General features: G+C 39.6%; 1 protein-coding gene across 2 annotated transcripts; it reads left to right on the plus strand.

Annotated features, from left to right (window-relative positions):
- Window positions 1-9,671, plus strand: LOC122768745 (sodium- and chloride-dependent neutral and basic amino acid transporter B(0+)-like). Of its 2 annotated transcripts, XM_044024949.1 has the most exons (16): window positions 1-203; window positions 1,207-1,351; window positions 1,442-1,573; window positions 2,044-2,205; window positions 3,098-3,212; window positions 3,300-3,432; window positions 3,533-3,673; window positions 3,769-3,904; window positions 4,329-4,421; window positions 4,517-4,642; window positions 4,740-4,858; window positions 4,943-5,042; window positions 6,080-6,189; window positions 7,608-7,775; window positions 7,908-7,996; window positions 9,644-9,671. In XM_044024949.1, the coding sequence occupies exons 1-16, from the start codon at window positions 147-149 to the stop codon at window positions 9,657-9,659; spliced, it is 1,842 nt and encodes a 613-aa protein (XP_043880884.1). In that variant the 5' UTR covers window positions 1-146; the 3' UTR covers window positions 9,660-9,671. The 2 variants fall into 2 exon arrangements, with proteins under 2 accessions (XP_043880884.1, XP_043880885.1); XM_044024950.1 differs by lacking the exons at window positions 6,080-6,189; window positions 9,644-9,671 and having other exon boundaries at window positions 7,908-8,007.
- The last annotated feature ends 6,825 nt before the right edge of the window (window positions 9,672-16,496 follow it).

Consider the following 16,496-nt stretch of genomic DNA (forward strand, 5'->3'; position numbering starts at 1 on the left):
TTTAAATTGACTCTGAGGTCTGTTCGTTATTTTCCACCAGTAAGAAAAAGCATGAGAGCAGAGGCAGATTACAGATAAGAGCAAAGCATCTCTCATTTTAGGACAATATTTATATTCTTTCTCATGACATTTGAAGATTAAAAGACATGGAGAAAACTTCGTCTTCCAATGCTTCCAAGGACCCCGCTATTCTTTCTGCTCAGGTAGGATTATAGAAAGGTACCGCTGTAATTAACAGCAGCCTGCACTGCCGTTTATACCGCTGATAATATTTATTTACTGTATTTTAAGTGTGAAATTCTTAGCATTTATCACTGAAATATATACTTGTATTATTATTATTGTATATGTATAATTTGTTTTACAGACATTTACATTTGTAGCAAAAAGTTCAACTGATCACATTGTACACAACCAACATTGGATTATATGGCCACTGAGAGACAGAATATCACAAATGTTTTTCATGAGGTACCAAGGTAAATACTGGAAAGTCATACATAATGAAAATACTCGAAACTTACCGACAAAAGTCAAGTCAATAAAATGTTTTTCCCAGTGAGTATATAGAGTATAAAATCTGGAGAAACAGATGATATGTAGTCTCAAACTCGGTATCACAGACGCTGTGGTTTGGCACATTGTTGTCATATTCCTATCTTAAGGCAATTTAAAGCAGGCTGCATATTCTCACCAACAAAACTTTAAGGGAACTTTATTAGTAATATAGCATGTGCACAAGGCATATAATGTAATCTGATCATGTAGAGTTGGTCATACTTTGGCAGGTCAGGACACTGTTATCACATGATCAAAGTGTGTGAACACAGGTAGGCAAAGAGACTGACAAACAATCCAGTCATTAAATCGCAAAGAAATTGTTTTTGTTGTATTTTGGATTTATTTTTAACGAGATGAATTAAGATTTCCAAAAGAATTTAACAAACATTTAGGAAATATTTAAACAGAGATCACCTACTATGCCTTTAATAATGTTTTAAAGTTATTTAATGAAATGGGATATAATACTCACTTTGGAACACGCCGCTATTGTCTATCATGTTCCACCACCACGATAATATCAATACACCAACAACGTGTCCGACTCCATCTCATCTTGAACTAGCAGTTGTATGATGTTTAGCACCATTTTACATTTGGTGCATACCCAGTATCTTCAAACTTGTACAATTCTTTTCTGAGCAGGAGTCGCACATTAATGATGGTGATGAGAACTGTGACCGTGGGAACTGGACTAACAAGTCCGAATACATGTTATCTATGATCGGCTTTGCAATTGGCCTTGGAAATATCTGGAGATTTCCATATATGGCCTATAAGAATGGAGGGGGTAAGTGTTGGGAGTCAGTCAGTAGCTAATGTTGTCAGAGGCCAAGTGTTATTGAATATCATGACAACCTTCTTTTATCCCTGTGAGCAGGTGCCTTCCTCATTCCGTATTTCCTAATGTTGGCTCTGTGTGGAATTCCACTTTTCTTCCTGGAAAGCGCTGTTGGTCAGTTCTGCAGCCAAGGCCCAGTCAACATTTGGAGAGCAGTGCCGATATTCAAGGGTGAGGCTGAAATCTATTAATCTAAATGCAACAATAGTGAAGATCACCATTCACTTCCTCATGAAGCAGAGAATTGGCAAGTATTGAAAACACATAAAAGCATGTAAAATGGAAGCCGACCGGCATGAACATGGCTCCACAGCTTTTGTTTGCCGTACTGATGAAAACAAATGCACACGGCCAGGGGGGCATCAGTGGTGAGTTTTGTTGCTCTATGAATATCTGAGTGAATAGTGAATAGGTGAATGGCAAAACTATAGTGTAAAGCATCTTTGAGTGCTTGTAAAGACTAAATCAACATATAATACAGTCCATTTACCACTTTTAAAATAGATATTCTGTGTGTTCCTCTTGCCACCAGAAAGTTGAAGAGAGAGCGATTGTGTGCTCAGTGCATTTTAAGGGGTCAAATATTTGATTTAAAAAAAAAAGAAAACATGCTTCATCATGCAATTTGTTCACTTCTCCAGGTATAGGGGTCTCCATGGTTGTAGCCAACATATTATTTTCAATTTACTATGGTGTCATCATCGCCTACGCCTTGTACTACATGTTTGCCTCCTTCCAATCTCCTTTGCCATGGTCCAGCTGCTTCAGCTGGGCGGACAGTTACTGCAGCAGCACACCTTTAGGTACTGTACCTTTCTTCTATTCTTGGGCAGAGCTGTCAGTCAAATATGCTGTTTGGTGGATGCTGTTTTGTTTGATGTACAAGAATCTCCCAATATATTCATGGTCACAAAGTGTGTGCAATCTCAAATTGGTATCAAACACCATATGGTTGCACAATGCAATGGTTCCAATGGGCCCAAGCCCTAATGGGGCCCTAAGATGAATTGTGGCACTTTTCTATGATACAATTCTAGCACGGCTCCTATAATCAAATGTGATGTCAACAGACTGCCGGCCACTGATTGGTTAAAGAATATTTAATTTAATCTCCAATATTTAGCAAGGAAATGTCTAACATCTCAATATTTAGCAGAGTAGTCTGGTGTATTTAGCTGGCAATCTTGAGCTAAATCAAAACCTATTCAGCCATATTTCAGTTCAGTGACAGACGGAGTCTGTGCTCCTGTCAAATATAGACAAATATTTTGAATTAACTGATTCTAATGATTCAGTTACACCGAAAACAACTGCATTGTGTTTGTGACGCTTATAGAACGACGTCCATGCTATGACGGCCGTGCCCACGTTGCGGAAGAACTATGAAGTCGTGGAAAACGACGTGTCTGATACCAAACCGAGTAGAGTAGAGCCGAGTAGGGCTCCAACTGTATAATGAGAAAGCGCCATTTGATTTAAGGGCTCCCTCCCACAACGTCAGAGTAGCCGGTGCTTGACTATTTCTGATACAAATGTCACACTATAAACTGCATTAATTATAGTTGTATTAATTACACCAAACCAGTGCCACTGTTGTTGTTGTTGTTTTAGTATTCATTTGCACAAACTTGGGCTGCCTCTTATCAAGTTGCTATTTGAAGAAAGCCAATTCTTGGTTTCTGTTTTCTTATTTAGTGGCCTGTAATGTAAGTGGAGTTTTAGTGACCAACTGGACACAGGAAAACATCACATGCCCTTCATCAGACAAAGTCACAGTTTCAGTGACGAGTCCAAGTGAACAGTACTGGGAGTAAGAATCTCATACTTAAACATGCACAAATACACCCCCTTGTTATGTTTTGATGTCAGTACAATCATTTTTCTCCCACCCCCACAGTCGTGTAGCTCTACAGAGATCCAGTGGTCTGGGTGACACAGGACCTATAGTCTGGCACCTGGCTCTGTGCCTGCTGCTGAGCTCCATGATTGTCGCTGCAGTGCTCTTCAGAGGCATCAAGTCATCAGGAAAAGTGAGTTATCGTCACGCTGCGGTGACGCAATAAATATGCTTGAGCCAGCAAATGTACGTCTCCCGTGTAACATTCAACCCTTTGTGTCTGTGTCGGGCAGGTTGTGTATTTCACCGCCACATTACCTTATGTGATCATTTTCATTCTGCTGATCAGAGGCATGACACTAGAGGGCGCTAGAGATGGACTAGATTTCTACATAGGTTCACAGTCTAATTTCACTAAACTGACTGAAGCACAGGTAAGATCATGAGAACCACAGTGTTCAACAGTAAAACAACAAAGTCATACATTTGCAGCAGAAATGATTGTTGTTCAAATGTTGTTGTGTCTTAGGTGTGGAAAGACGCAACAGCTCAGACCTTTTATTCCTTGACCATTGCTATGGGTGGAGTCACAACTCTTGCTTCCTATAGCAAATTCAACAACAACATCTTCATGGACGCAGTTATCGTATGCCTTCTTAACCATGGTAGGAAAAGACAAGTTATTTTAAATCAGGTTAATAAGTTAAATTAAAGTTAATTAAATTGCATGACACTCCATGTTGCAGCATTTGAATGAGTATGAAAGATGTGTGTGTGAATGAAGCCTAGAAAAGCTCTATATAAATACAGACCATAATACCAACTCTTTGGTAGAAACGAGTAACAAAGATAGTTAGAGGAAATGTAGTGGAGTAAAATTGCAAATGTATAAGGAAATGTATAAGTAATTTATAAAATATAATAAAAAATAATAAGTAAAAGTTGCTAGAAGTATAAATAAAGTATAGATAAGTGAGTTTTGTCAACAATACTATATTAATAATATTACAATATTAAACTTATCACTGTATAATTCAATACTGTTTTTATATATGATATAATATTGGAACTGTTTTCTAATTCTCCTAGGAACTAGTGTGTTTGCAGGCTTTGCCATTTTTTCAATTTTGGGTCACATGTCTCACGTCTATGGAAAGCCTGTTGAAGAAGTAGTGACTGAAGGTTGGATACCTGTCATAAAACATATACAATATAACATATATCGTTTAAAAAACATGTGTTGCAGGTTCTCTGATGTTTTGTATGTCTTCCTGCAGGGTTTGGCCTGGCTTTTATTGCATATCCAGATGCTCTGTCGACTCTTCCCCTCGCTCCTCTGTGGTCCGTCTTGTTCTTTTTCATGCTTTTCATAGTTGGCCTGGACTCTATGTTCACACCAATAGGTGAGTCTGTCTTCTATCAGCTGCCACCTTATGCAACCTATACAAGTTATCTCTAAGAAACAAACGTTGTTCATCAATGTTCTTCTCTTACTGTTAGAGGTGATCAGTACAACCTTGTGTGATGCCTTCCCTAAACAGCTGAGTCACAAACGTGGCTATGTGTCACTGTGCGTGTGTGGCATCATCTTCCTCTTGGGTCTGCCATGTGTGACAAGGGTAACATGGATCTTCTAGGAGTGACTACATGACTGTTGTCTGATATTATTTACCTGCTCACATTCTCTCTTCCATGTAATGTAGGCAGGAATATATTGGGTGATTCTCATTGACCAGTTTGCTGCCACGTGGGTGATGCTAGTTGTGGCTGTCTTTGAGATCATTGGATTCTGCTACATATACGGTAGGAGTATAATGGCGTGTTTCCACTCGACTCACCTCGCCTTCGTACAGCATGGTTATTGTACATTTTCACTAGTGATAGATAAAGTTCTTGTTACAGTTACAGCTACTTTTTATTATTTTTTACATCTATAATTATAATATATATTATTATTTTTTACATCTATAATTATAATATATATTATTATTTTTTACATCTATAATTATAATATATAATTTAGTTATTTATCAGACTTTAAAGGTAGGGTTAGTGGGAGATCCTGGAAAAAACAGTTGGAGCAGGCTACATTTTGAATTCAAAAGTCCACGCCCCTTCCTTCTGACCTCCAAAACTACGCCTCTAGAGGATAGGAACGCGTAATGGTTGTTCAGGAAGAGCGTTGGTTTCACACGGATTCACGAGCACTGCGCAGCATCGATAACTTTCGGCATTTTTGGTACTTTTCGGTGACGCTAACTTTTTCCGATACTGTTCAAACAACAAACACTCTCAAAAGATCACAAAGACATGAAATTAACCTAGCAGTCCAGTAGAATCCTGCCAGAAGCATCATGTCATATATTTATTTATTATTGGTGTTGATAAGCGGACCCAAAATACGTTTTTATACAAAAATACAAAAATACAAAAAAATGTGTCACAGGCCCACATTATCCCTTCATATTTAAATGATGCTGGCGTGCACATATGCACACCTGACTCCAGATTCTATTCAATTCTAATGTATTTTCTTACCTGGATCATGCATATGAATTGGCATTTAAGGCAAAACCTGTTTGTTGTCACAGACCAGTGTGGTACAGTTAGGAGGACAATTCATTGTTGGTTCTGATCTCTTTATGAGACACAATGTGAACTGCGCATTCTCATCAGTCATTCACAGGCACATTTCTCTGTGTAACGTACACGCTGAGACTCGAAACAACGGTCCATTTATTTTGTGAACACTAAACAAAATGTGGCTGGCAGTTGACTGAGGTCTCTGTTGTCTTACTGTAAGCTGTGCACATGTGCACTTTTCATCCCATGCAATACAGGGGTGAACCGTTTGATTAAAGACATTGAGATGATGATTGGGAAGAAGAGCGCTTTCTTCTGGTGGTGGGGAAGAGCTAGTTGGTTTTTCATCACTCCCGCTATCACTCTGGTAAGGTTCGATCAGGACGCCCTTTTTGTACGCTTCACACCAGTGACATGAAACAATGATGTGAAATTCACCCTTGATAAACACACAAGGGCTGCAATTATTGTGCATCAAATAGAAACAAAAAGATTTTTAGGAAGATGTTTTCTTTATTAGCATGTTTATATCGTAGACCTTTAACGTTAATTACATTTCCAACCTCCCTCACCCACTGATATGATGTAGGGGAGGTGTCACATTTCCAATATTGAAGAATTACACATTTGACTACGTCTAAGTGATGTATCTGTCCACTTTAGAGAACATAGCCGCAGCTGGTGAATAAGAGTAACTACAGCAGGGGTGTCAAACTCAAATGACCTGGGGGCCAATGTGCATCTAGTCTGGTCAAGAGGGGGCCAGTCTAGAGGGGAAAAAAAGTAGTGTTCAGTAGTGGGTGGGCAATATGAGCTTAAAATTATTACACAATATTCCATGACATCACAATAAGGATTTTCATGAAGACAGTTCACAGAATTTCAAAGTAAAGTGCTTAAATCCAAAATCAAGCAAATCATAACATGGACAACTGTGAACAACAAACAAAACAACAAACAAAAAAAGCTTATATATGTAATTGATAATCAGAATTTTATTCTGTCTATATTCTATCACCTTAGCCACGCTGTGTTTAAAGCGTCAACATCGACATCCGGACAGCGGAAAGCCTCCACATCTTCCGCCGCCGACTAAAAACAAATTTCTTCCAACTCTACCTCGACTAAGACGACGACGACAAAAAAAAAAAACGTATACATCGCACTTATGACTAGCAATTCATAGTTTGGCTTATTTGAAGCTCTTACTTACTTCTAGTTCTTATTTTTTACCCAAATGTTTAAATGCACTTATTGTAAGTCGCTTTGGATAAAAGCGTCTGCTAAATGACATGTAATGTAAATGTAATGTAAAGGAAGGTTGCGGGCCATGTTTTCATAGTAACATGATAATAAGTGACGGGACGTTGAGTTTGACACCTCTGACCTATTATCGCATAGGGGAGACAGGATATATAGTCTAGATATTTTTAAGTGGAGTTTATGTACAATTTTAAATAGATTTTAAAACCAAAAGTTTGATATAATCTTCAGAAATCAGCAATTTGAATCAGTCAGAATTGGCAGAAATAAAATTATGTTACCTGATTGTTTTAATGTGATATTAACACAGAACTAAGAAGAAACAGGTAGTTGAGCAATTGTAGCTTTCATTCGTTGTTATTACACAGAAAACATAAGGGAGAATGAATCTTAAACTTCATAGTACACCAATTGTTGACTGTTGTTACACATTTATCACTTTTTCTTTAACTATTTATGTCACTGGCATTGTTGTGCACCACCAATTACCCTGTAATCTTCACCATTTATTCTGTCGTCTAGGGGATCTTCATATGGTCACTTGTGACCTATGTTCCCCCCTCCTATGGAGAAGTCCTCTTCCCAGACTGGGGCTTGACTCTGGGTTGGTGCACTGCTGCCTTCATCGTTATCTGGATCCCTGTTGGCATGGTGTATATGCTGATAAAAGCTGAGGGGAGTCTCTGGGAGGTGAGTTTGTCGTGTTGTATAACATAGAGCAGCCATGTTATACAAGCAGCCATTTAGTCCCCTCCCACCTCTTATCCTGGGAGAAGCTGGAGGAAACACAGCTCATTTCTAATTGTATCACACTTTCCACAGCGTTTGAAGTCATTGTGTTCCCCATCTGAGGATTGGCATCCTTTCCTGGGCATCCACCGAGGAGAACGCTACTCACCAATGACTAAAAAGTAAATGTAACCCCCAGTTTACTACACTGACCTGTACTGTATTAATACGTGATATACTTATCCCGATGCTGCACTCTCCTGTCAGTGGGGCATGTAGCAGCCTCGGGATGTGGAACCAGTGACCTTTTTGCTGTGAGGCAACAGTCACTAGACTCCAAGACTCACCCTGTGCAGAGCAAATTTGTCTGACACCGTGATGCAGTGGTGGCAAACCTGCGGCCTGCGGGCCACTATAATGAAAACATACTAAATACAGTATATTTGCTGACAATATTCAGAGGTAGAGGTAATAGTAAGACATTTGTACGACGCAGTATTAGGGCCATGCATGAAGACAAAAACATTTTTGCCATGACAAATTCAATCTCGCCATGTCGAGATTAAACTCCACATCCCAAGAAGTTGGAATTTCAATTCAATTCAATTCAATTCAATTCAAGAAGGAAGAAATCTCTGACTGAACCAGACTCAAAGATGTTCAGCCATCTGCCTCGACCAGATGTACCAGAGCACAGTGGGACCTTTGCTTTGCTGTGGTAATGCCTGTGCTCCACACCCTCAGGATCAAGCAACTTATTCAATTGTCTTGTTGTGTCTTGGGATACTGTGGGAAATGACCAGTCTTTCCTCTTCTTCCTGTAGTGGTTAAGATAACAATCTACTAACAGTCAAGCTGTGAATGGAGGCTCGGGAAAGTGTATGATAAGGAAGGGTCAATCTAGGTTTTCAACAAATGGCATCTGTTAATTGTCGTAAACATTAGGTGACATCTCAGGGGGTCATAAACGTTGTTTCTTGTGTCTGTTGTTGTTTTACTTTGATGTTTCTGTATAAATGGTAGAGCTTTCTTGAGAAACGGGAGAGAACATTTAGACCTTCTTGGTGACAGGGTCTCTCCTTTATGCATGAAGTAAAGATTTGATTCACTGAACACTGATGACTCCAAATTTCTTTCACAATACAACATAACCTCTCATCGATATCCCCGCATCTGCCCATTTCCAGCTATTTCTTTTTTAGCAAGAATGTGCCCACTTCCACACAGTTTTCGGTCAAACCTTTTCTACGTCCCTACACTAATTACTATACTATGTGTCTGCGCTAAAAGAGCAAGGATTTCCTTGGTGCTAAAACCGTTTCTGAAGTACAAATTCATCAATTTGTTTAGACAAGGCATTTTTTTGAGTCGTAGGTCTGAGACTGACTGTCAGTGGCAGGTTCTGTGGTGCGGCCCCTCTCTCATGGACATGGCGAGACTTAAATCTCAACATAATATTCCAACTTTAGTCTCAAAAGTCATGGCAAAAAAAAAAGTCCTCATGCATGGCCCTAATACTCAGTGCTCAGTGCAATATCAGCGCATGATTAAATGTGTTACATTCAACGTTAAACCATATAAAAGCGTGTTTGGTGTTTTAATTAAATATTTCTGTACAGTTGTTTTTGATATTAATAGATGTTTGTTTGTTTTTTATTCAGAAGTATACCTCGTTCCATATCAAAACTAACACTTTTACTTATATTCTGTGCAATATCACCATGAATATCTTTATATTATGGATGGATGGAACATTGTGTTAGAATTTTAGTCTTGTACTGCCCACTCACTATGTAACAGTTATTTGTTTTTCCACTCTTTTTCTATAGACCGGCCGCCTCTTAACCAGACTAGATGCTCATTTCCCCCAGGTTATTTGAGTTTGACACCCCTGCCATAAGCCATGATCCAGTCAGGACTGTTTCATATAAGCACTATTTCATATCATGTCATTGTTCAGTATGATTCTGATCATGTCAGAGATTTAGAATCACTAACTAAAAAAAGGTTACATTTGTTTTCCCTGATTCACTTTTTTCACAAAGATATGGTGCTTGTGTGTGTGAAAGCACAGGCAAAATGATCAGAGCTATACAATACATCTATACATCTATACAAAACTTGTGATTATAAAAATCAGCTTGACGGACACGTTAATTTCCTTTGGTTTCACCTGGTCCAAGTGCTGCTGTGGTCATGATATTTATCGACCTCATCAAATGGTCAGAAATCAGTGAATGAAAAAGTCATCACAATGTCCTTGATTCACTTGTCTTGAATTTAAACATTTAAACTGTTGCTTGAGAGACTGTACATGTATTTTTTAAATGCTTCTGATGATTAAACTGACTTGAATGCTGTCATCCATTTGTCACCCAATTTTCTAATGTCACACTTGATGTCCATGTCCATTTGGACTGAAAATGTCCTGTGAGTTAAGTGCTTTTGTCCATTTTTCCAGAATAACTTTCAATATCTGGGCGTTATTTACAATTTACTGCATGTTAAAATAGTGTATTAACAATTTATAAAACAAAAAGGTTTTATAAAGAAAAACACTGTAGTTGTACACGAACACCAGATTGTGCGTGTTAAATTTGAAATTTGAATAGTATAAAACCTAAAATAACATTTGTTTGAGTGTTTGTTTCAATGTCCAAAAACAGGCCAAAAAAATGGAAACTATGTACAGGCAGTTTTTCCAACTCTCCTCTCTTGATAAAGACGCTGATTCTCCATCCTCCTGCAATAGCACGAGTGAAATTACCCTAATAACCACATAACCAATTTCTCAGCTTTCAGAAACAGTTGGATTTTTTCCAATGGCAGAAACCGTTGCATAATTATGGTAATGCAGAGTGCACTTGAGCAAAACGTGTTGTGGAAGTGAATGTTTTCTGTGTCCTCGGGTGAAAGTCAAACAGCTGAAGGCTGAAACATTCACTCAGACACAAAACTAAACCAACTCAACTTTAGTTGAAGGATGTCTCCATCTCTGTGGCCTCACATTTAATGACAGATATTTTGTCAGGAGCAGGTGAAGTGTCAGACAGGACAGTGCTTTTCTTGTACATGTGGTAATTCAACATACCCTTGGCTTTTTTTTCCCCTGTTATTATAATGTACTGTATTTAAATTCACGCAGCCACATGATACAGTGAGTCACCTGTGTATTATTTGTCCTCTCATCCCATAGACTAATATTGCATCTTGATTTAAATTCCGATCATACTAAACACATAGTATGAACTAGAACAACTAGAAAGTGCACAAAGAGCACATATAGACACAAAGGTCTGCACATACTGTATATACACAAAGCATATTTGTATATGTGTCTAATGTTGACACTGCAGAGTGCAACAATAACCTCTCCCTTTGCCAAGCCTGTCAGGGAACTACGGTGGCCTTGTTATACCAGAAAGGATGAAAACATGTAACACAAGTGCCTTCACTCTTCCACTCACTCTGCCTCTTTCATAATGGTTTATGCATTTAGTTTGTGTGGTCGACACTGTTCACCATTGTTGGACACATCTTTTCATTAAATGGTGGTTTTTGTTGGTTTTTATGACTCTCTGCAAAGTACATTAACACTGACGTCATCAAATTTGGGTTAGGGTTATTATTATTATGTAGTTAAACAAAACCCAGACTATGTCTCATATTTGAGATTCTTCAAAGTAGCCACATTTTTGCTTTGATGGCAGCTTTGCACACCTTCTTGCCTTCTTAATTACCATCAGTTGTGTCATACAGAGGTGGTCGGGTGGTACACACTTCTATAGAGTGAATATACAACTAATGACCTTCTCAAGATTATGGCGAGAACCACTCAAGTAAGTAAAGACAAAGAACTTTGAATGTGTGGAAACCATCAAACGCTGTGATGAAAAGGCCGAGACTTTGAGTGCATTAGAGTTAGCAGGCTTAACAAACTGCAAATTAACAGAATCTCAGAAGCTCAAGAAACAACATCAACTCAACATCAACGGTGACAAAAGAAACAACACTATGCTGTGTTCTACCACTAGGTGGCACTGTTGTTGCAGACCTGTAGAAGGCAAAGTAAAGCATCACATTTCATACACAGGGGTTAAAATTAATCCATTCATTCGTTAATTAATTCATCTTCTGGTGGCATGGTGCCACGGTGGTAAGTAGTGGTTATCATTGTTGACTCACAGCAAGAAGGTCCTGGGTTTGATTCCTAGTCTGAGACCTTTCTGTGTGGAGTTTGCATGTTCTCCCCGTGTCTGCGTGGGTTTCTTCCGGGCTCTCCAGTTTCCTCCCACCATCAAAACATGTTAGACACTTTCGGTCAGGTTGGTCCCTCAACCCTTCATCTGACCTTGAAATGTCTTTTGACCTTCACATTTCCTTTCAGGCGCTGGTGCCAGTCTCAGCTAACATAAATAAGGCAATAGGCGGGGTACACCCTGGACAGGTCGCCAGTCCATCACAGGGCCACACATAGAGACAAAAAAACATCCACTCTCACACTCATGCTCAATTTAGAGTGTCCAGTGCTTGTTTTTGGACTGTGGGAGGATCCAGAGAACCCGGGAGAAAACCCACGCGCACACACACACACACACACACACACACACACACACACAAAGAGGATTAAAATTGTGTGCAAGTGTGTGCGACACTACTGCTTAAGTCGTGTTCTGTCTTAAGTGAACAGCATTGTTCAAGATTCCTGCATCATTTATTATTCCTTCTTCATTACACATTAGACCAGAGGAAGTGTCTAAAATGTCTTTGGTCTAATGAGTACAGATTTGAGTACAGATTTTTACCTGCCATGTTGTTGTTAGATGGAGAAAAGGTGTGGTACATGTGTGGTTCTCACCATGAAGCATGAGGAGGAGGAGGTGTGATGGTGTGATGGTGTGGAGGTGTGGAGGCTCAGCATATTGCACTTCATCCAAACAACACTATTTATATACTGTGATGCATAGGTTACATTAGATCCTCATATTGTTATTTAGATCTTGTTTATATTTAAATCTCTGACATCATGAATGTTGGTGTCTCTTAATGAGAGAGACCTGAGCGTTTGTTGCATTACTGAATCACACCACCAGAGAGTGGTAACGAGCTGTATAAGGTCCAGCTCTTTTAAGTAGAGGATTGTACAAAACTCACAGACTTTGATTTGTGTAATTCTGTCTGCAGTGATGTCATTTGTTTTTTTACATAAATTTGTCAAAATCTCCAAGCGGATCTGAACCCACGACACAAGATGATTTATTCTGAACTCCTTTAACCTCAACCCAATGTCTCGTTTTCCCCTCTTGTCTCTTTCATCACCATGGCAACCACGAACAGGGAAACAGCAGACAAACACAGACCTGTTGCCATCCACATACCACACAGTTGACACGATGATGAATCGGGATTACTCAACGTGTCCATGTGTTGTCTCAACCAGTGAAAGTGCCTCTGTCTACACTTCAAATGAAATAATACAATTGAAGCACTGCAATTGCAAGATATCGATTTCTATTTTGAGATCTTTCCCAGATGAACGGATGTGATTAAGTGGTGTAATTAGCTGTTACTCTGTGCAGTAGAGGTGATTTTTCTTGATTGCGTTAAACTTTCTCAGAGAGGCAGGAGAGTGTGTACCTCAGGCACAACAAGTCTCCATTTGTGCTTCTCCTTGCTGTTGCATCAAACCTGCATGTGCAGTTTGACGCCACCCAGCACACACTGATCAAAATGTGAGGGACAATCTGTCTCTGCACTGTCCACCCTCCCACAAAATGCAGCCCTTTCCAACAACTGGTTGCCATTAGACACTGCCGGCCAGGCCTGTCACCATGGCAGCAAATTCTCAATCCTTTTCTCTCTGCCATGTCTCTGAGCGCACACATACACTTACACATTTAGCTGTGATGTGGGAGGCTCGTCCTTGAGTCCTCGCGCGTTCCCAGATTCAGCCGCAGACGAGTCCGTCTGTGAACAGAATTTAAATGCCGTGACAGGGAAGGAGACGGAGCTGGGCCTCACATCAGCACTTTCACATGATGTAACCTGTCGTGGCATGTGTGACAGTGTCCTGCTACATGATATCATGGGTCATAGCATGGATCTTGCAGCACATTTTTTGTGTGTGCACAAAAACCTTTTTTCTGAGACACTTAACTCCTGAACTGCTTACATATGCTGGATACACAAAAAGTCAATGTATTTATAATACTGCTAACATTTGTCTGGCAGCTTGAAACACTTTTTCCAACGAGATGTCACATGGTGTCAGGCCAACGTCAGCATTTTGAGACTCTTAAATAATGCTTTATACATTTACACTTTTGGAAGAACATGCACACAGGATGCTGTGTCTTCAGTCGTGGTGCAGGAGGAGATTTTCAGATTTCAACAGCACACACGACTTTCTCGTCTTCCAGGAGCTGACGTCAGCTCCTGGAAGACGACATGATCTAGGTAAGGGGGGAAACAAGAGGTGCTGACTGGTGAAAGAAGGGAGACTCAAACAAGTGAGGAGTAGGAGATAGACACAGCTGAATGTCTTTCTCCAATAAAAGCAACAGCCTCCCCAGTGTTGCTATGGCAACCTCCTCTCGCTCCCTTCTTTCAGCAAGCTACCACTTATCCTTGCTGCCTTTCAGTCGGGAGGGCATGTGGGTGTGTGAGCTTTTGTGTGTTGGCTCCTGAATGAATAAAGCAAATGAAGGGGAAAGCCATAAGACTGCTTCATACACACACACACACATAATACCCACATTAAAATAAGCTAAAATAATTCCACACCAATTCCAATTCTCTCTGTTCCTGCACTTTCATCTCACTGTATATTCTGTCCTGGCCTCTCTCGTTCCCCTTTTTCTAACCTCTCATAACCAAACCCACCCAGGACACAGATCAGAACTTCACGACCACAACTTTACAAAAGGAATAAGGTGACAATGAAACTGAACCACCAGAAAAAAACAAAACAAAAGCAAAATTAAAGAAGTGCACAAACATGGTGACATAATACTATAGATACTCAGCACTTGTTTACACATTTACCATTGTACATTTGCCATGAGTGCAGTGTAAATAGTGGCTTGTTTCCATAACCTGTCCAGGGTGACTGCCTCTCAGTGTCCCCCAGGAACAGGATTTAGTTCTTTACTGAGCTAATTTGATAATCTGCTTTAGGTTGTCAAGTCACATTTGCTCGTCTTCTTCTCTCAGCTGCTCCCAACTAGAGGTCGCCATAGCAATCAGCATTGTTGATTTGACATAGATTACACTTTTGCCCCTATCAGTGGCTGGGTGTGTTAGGCTATTTTCAGATTAGGTTTCTTGCCCAGGGTCACATCAACATGTAGACCAAAGGTGTCAAACCGTGGGCCACATGCGGCCCCCCCGTCGATTTTATGTGGCCTACCACTTAATATCATAAGGAAAATAGAATATAGAGAGAATATACTACTAAAAATGTATTTGCTAGCAATAATTTTATTATAGTAATTGGTTATAATTATCACATTATTAAATGTATTGCATTTAACAATAAATGAAATCTATATATAAGCTTGTTTGTTATTTTAACAGCTTTCATTTCAGATTTAGTTCTCTGTTTTTGATATTAGATCATCATACATGTGTTTTGTATTGAGTATACACTGTTCTATATCAATCCCAGAAGCACATTTACTTTGTAATTCTATGAAATATCACTGTGAATATGGGCAACATTAGGCCCTGGGGCCAGATCTGGCACGAAAACCAGTTTTCTCCGGCCCGCCACGTCCTCACAGGTTACCTGTAGTTGACTGCAGTGAAAGATCAGCAGCTGTGATGACAGTCGGTGCTAAGATAAGCATCAGCCTCAGAAACAGAAAAGTTGCCCCAGAATGTTGTGTTTTTAACCAGGCTTCAAAGTCTGATATGGTTAGACACATGACGAGACAATGCTCAGCATCTGTGCAGCGCTACACAAAGTGACTGCAAACCATGACTGCAGTGACAAGTAAAACACAGCCAGACTTTTATTTTGAAATAGTCACAGTAAAAATAATAATAAAAGTAATGTTTTACAGCATTTTGTCTTTTAAAATGTAAATGCTATGCATATAAAAAATGGGTTAAAGGATTATTATTTCTTTACAACAGTTTATTTGTGGCCCTTCATTTATGTCTCTCTGGAAAAACTACCTCTAACGATACTGAACAGTTGTTTTTTTCTCTAGACCCTCTTGACTTGACTGGACACTCATCGGCCCGGGGTCATTTGTGCTAGACACCCCTGATATAGTCTATCGATTGGAAGTGGGGGATCAAACCTCCGATCTGGTAAGAACACATGTTCTATCACCGACCCACAGCTGCCCCTTAATACGCTCAATACTTTCAATCGATTCTGTGAGAACTCTACTTCAGTCTACGCCATTTTTATGAAGTGTGAAGCCTCTTTTTCCTCAAAGATACATGTTACATGCAGCACACGTGTATTATTTATGATGTTTCTGCTGTATCGCTGCAGATTGATCCACATTATTACACCGCCTTCATAACGCAGACAAACTCTCCTCCATATTTAATGCATTCAGCCAAATTAATAACATGAGTTATTTCTTGTGGAGCTACGATGACATCGCATGCTGCAGTAATGCAATAAATTACATTTATTTCATACATTCATTACAACCAGGCGCCGCC

Source organism: Solea senegalensis, linkage group LG4 (genome assembly GCF_019176455.1).
Source record: "Solea senegalensis isolate Sse05_10M linkage group LG4, IFAPA_SoseM_1, whole genome shotgun sequence".
In the NCBI taxonomy this organism is placed as follows: domain Eukaryota; kingdom Metazoa; phylum Chordata; class Actinopteri; order Pleuronectiformes; family Soleidae; genus Solea; species Solea senegalensis.